The 3812-nt window shown below is 48.0% G+C and overlaps 1 protein-coding gene across 1 annotated transcript; it reads left to right on the top strand.

The window, feature by feature from the left end:
* The first annotated feature begins 468 nt into the window (after nt 1-468).
* klf17 (Kruppel like factor 17) lies at nt 469-2957 on the top strand. The gene is made up of 3 exons (XM_061084373.1): nt 469-665; nt 788-1880; nt 2005-2957. The coding sequence occupies exons 1-3, from the start codon at nt 507-509 to the stop codon at nt 2178-2180; spliced, it is 1428 nt and encodes a 475-aa protein (XP_060940356.1). The 5' UTR covers nt 469-506; the 3' UTR covers nt 2181-2957.
* The last annotated feature ends 855 nt before the right edge of the window (nt 2958-3812 follow it).

The following is a 3812-nucleotide window of genomic DNA, read 5'->3' as shown; positions in this document are numbered from 1 at the left end:
GAACTAGATGCCTCCACACTGCACACACCTTTATCTCACTGGTGGATGTAAAATAAAGAGGAGGAAATGGGTAAATGTCTCCAATAATGGTCTTGCTAAAAGGCAGATAAGTCGTGCGTAAAAAGTTAATGCGTAAAAGACGCGTAATTTATATCCATTGGCTCAAGTGATGCTCATAAATGTTGATGATGGTCATATACTCAATTATACGTAAATCCTTTATTTTTTTGTCATTTCATGTGTGTGCCGTGGGGGAGCTCTATGTGTGTGTGTGTGTGTTGTGTGTTGTGTGTTGTGTGTTGTGTGTTGTGTGTTGTGTGTGTGTGTGTGTGTGTGTGTGTGTGTGTGTGTGTGTGTGTTGTGGAGGGAAGGTGGGGGCTGTACTGGTGGCCACACCTCCCGGTATGGGACACTGGAGCTATAAGAGGCTCCGGCACCACTGTTGATACTTACATCCTGAATCCTGGAGCGCTCCTCAGCTGCCGACATCAGCACAGACGCGTTGTATGGACATAAGGGAGCGCGTCACTTCTCACTCTCAGTCCCGAGTCCTCTCCGGTGGTTCCCTGTGCTCGGTCAGCATGGCTACGGCTGAAGCTGCCATCCCCACCGGAACCACGGCTTTCCCAAGTGTCCACACCATGGAGAGGAAACATTTTGACAACGTAAGTAATAAAACTTGAGTTTCCAATAGTTTATTTCTCGTTGAACATTTGGGTAAACTTTGGTGCAGATTGCTGTGATCGCATGAGGCTCACTCCCTGTTCCCTCTTGTGTTCCCGTGCAGCTGTGCAGAGATGAGTGTGCGCGTCAACGTACGGCGACAGGTGGCGCACACCAGCCGCTGATTGAGGTGGAGTTCAGCATCGTGCACGCTCCCGCGCCGCCTCCCAAGGACGACGACGAGCTGGACCGGTTCCTGGACCTGGAGTTCATCTTGTCCAACACCATCCACTCTGACCAGGCGAGCAGCAGCAGCCCCTCTCCGCCTCAGCAGCAGCAGCAGTGTGCGTATTCTCTCCCGGAGTCCCCGGAGAGCTGCGGCTCGGTGCCGGACAGCAGCGAGCACCCCTCCCCTCACCACCCCTCCCCTCACCTGGCCTCCTCGCACAGCTACTGCGGCACCGCCAGCTTCACCGGCTCCAGCCCGGTGCGCAGCCTCATGGCGGAGCTCCTCACCCCCGAGATGGGCTACCCGGGCGAGAGCTCCCCGGGCAAGGCGAGGGACGTGCGGGAGTACACCGAGCTGCGCGCTCTGAATCCCGGCTCCATCCACACGACGCCCGGGCACCAGCATGCGGCCACGTCCCCGCCGCCGCCTCTTGGACTCAAAATCAAAGACGAGCCCGTCAGCCAGTCCTGTATGATGAGTTCTGCTGGAGACTTCATGGGACAGATGTATGAGAAGCACCAGTTACGCACCGTGCACCCAGCGGCGTTCACGCACCACCCCGCTGGGTTCGGCCCGCAGCCCATGCACCCCCCTGCTCTCCAGGGCCACACAGACTGTCACATGAACTCCACCCTGAGCTCCCAGCACCAACACCACCTCCACAACCAGTACATGCACGCGCCTTACCAGCCGCACTACGCACACCAGGGCGCGCCGCCGTTCCAGGGACAGTACAACATGCACAGGGAGCCGGTGCGCGGGCACCAGCAGCACCACCCGGCCTCCATGCAGGGGATGATGCTCACCCCCCCCTCGTCGCCGTCCCTGGAGTTCTACGGGCAGGACGAGGTGGGAAGTATCAAGCAGAAGCGAGGCCGCAGGTCGTGGGCCCGGAAACGCACCGCGACGCACGGCTGCGAGTTCCCCGGCTGCGGGAAGACCTACACCAAGAGCTCCCACCTGAAGGCCCACATGCGGACACACACAGGTGAGCACGTCAAGTTTTTGTTGTGAAGGTCAAACAAATCAGATTAGGAACTGTATTTTAATTTCACTGATTGTTTCATGCACCAAGACCTGTAATCTAACCTGAATTTGCTTTCGTCTCCCAGGTGAAAAGCCCTACCACTGTAACTGGGAAGGCTGTGGCTGGAAGTTTGCCAGGTCAGACGAGCTCACCCGTCACTTCAGGAAACACACTGGACACCGGCCCTTCCAGTGTCACATGTGTGAACGGGCCTTCTCCCGCTCGGATCACCTGGCTCTCCACATGAAGAGGCACATGTAGGCCACACTGACCATAGAGACATTTGAAATCCATCATGGGATCACATGGTCAGAACATCCCGGAGAAGTTTGCCGCTTTTTATTGGACAACCAGTGATCTGAAACTTCTTGCCTTCGTGCCTTGGCAGAGCAACCACATCAAACATGACAAATGTATCAAGGAACACTGGTGTTTTTTTACATTTTATGTGCATATATGAATATCTTTTGCTAAGTTATAGTAGTTTGGTATTTAAGACATTTCCTCACCTTGTCTTCTAAATAACTTATTGATTTGTTGGTGAGTATCCTGACGAGACTGTTATCTGCTTCCCAAAGGGGACAAGTCACTGTGGGCAGGTCCCATTGTACATATATGTAAATAGTATTTTTGTAATGTTTACATAAGTCTACTCAAATCAGGTCAGGGTTTTTTTTAATGCTTTTTATGAAATAGTCTCTTTTTAGTACACAAAACAGATTTATAGCTCCACTAAGCATTGTAGGCTTGTCCTACATCTCTTTGGTTTTGTGAAGGTTTGCTTGAGCAATTCCAAAAATTCAGGTACTAAAATTATTTTTTAACAGTCAGTCACCCGCTAATTCTAAATTATCTCTTAGCGATGCAACGCTTTGTATTTTGTGATGGAAAATTAGTTTTTCTTTTTAAGAATGAATAATCCATTTAAACGGTCAGTCTTCTGTACTTGAACAGAATTGCCACTCGGATGCATCATTCTCCAAGAATGCTGTTGTTTTTATGTACTTAAGGGCTAAAAAATAAAAGTACTTTTACAAATATGTGTGTCATGGTATTTTTCCCACTTCAACTATCTACTACAAGTCATGTTTTATTTTAAAACATTTGAATTGCCGTTTTACCACTGCAACAGACAACCGAGCACATGTGGTTGACAACAGGTTAGTAATTGGCAACTGAAACATGGTTACAGTTTGAAATTAGTGTTCACAGTATCTAATCTGTCCAGGCTGTTTGAGGTTTCCTTTTTACAGAACTCATCCATTCTCTGGGTAATGAAACAAAAACAACAACCAGCATTTCATAACACCCTGATCCATATATCAGATACATTAAACTGCTGTTTATCACATTTTCCATAATATAGAATGAAATACTTTGCGACATACATGTGATGTGTTTGCAATTGTTTAAGTTATGGACTCCCATCTGCTTGGCTTGTGTCACCATTTATTAAAGACTGCCCCCTAGTGTTCATATAACGTAAGGTAATAAATTGTGTTTAGCAGTTTGAATGGCAAACCCTTGTTGGAAAGGGTAATTGATTAAAGCTTTGAAACGAGGCAAAGTTATGTTTCAGTCAATTCCATATGTTCCTGCTTTGGAACTGTGGACAGAACTCAGTGTATACTCTCTTCTTTAAACATTTTACTTATGAAGCATCCGCAGCGAGCAAAATCAAATGAAGAAACAGATACAAATTGCAGGCAAAACCTCCCAATATTTTTTAGGACCTCACACAGGACTTCAAACCAAAAACACTCAGAAAGGACACAAATAAAACCAAAAATTATTTACACACAAGTTGGAGCCTTTAGCTGTCTAATACACACACTACACAAACACACTCATTGCTGTCAATTGCATATCAAGCAAAACTGAAGAAAGACTGCA

The sequence above is a fragment of the Limanda limanda genome, chromosome 13 (assembly GCF_963576545.1).
Source record: "Limanda limanda chromosome 13, fLimLim1.1, whole genome shotgun sequence".
NCBI classification, from domain to species: Eukaryota; Metazoa; Chordata; class Actinopteri; order Pleuronectiformes; family Pleuronectidae; genus Limanda; species Limanda limanda.
This window is presented reverse-complemented; position numbering and strand designations above follow the sequence as displayed.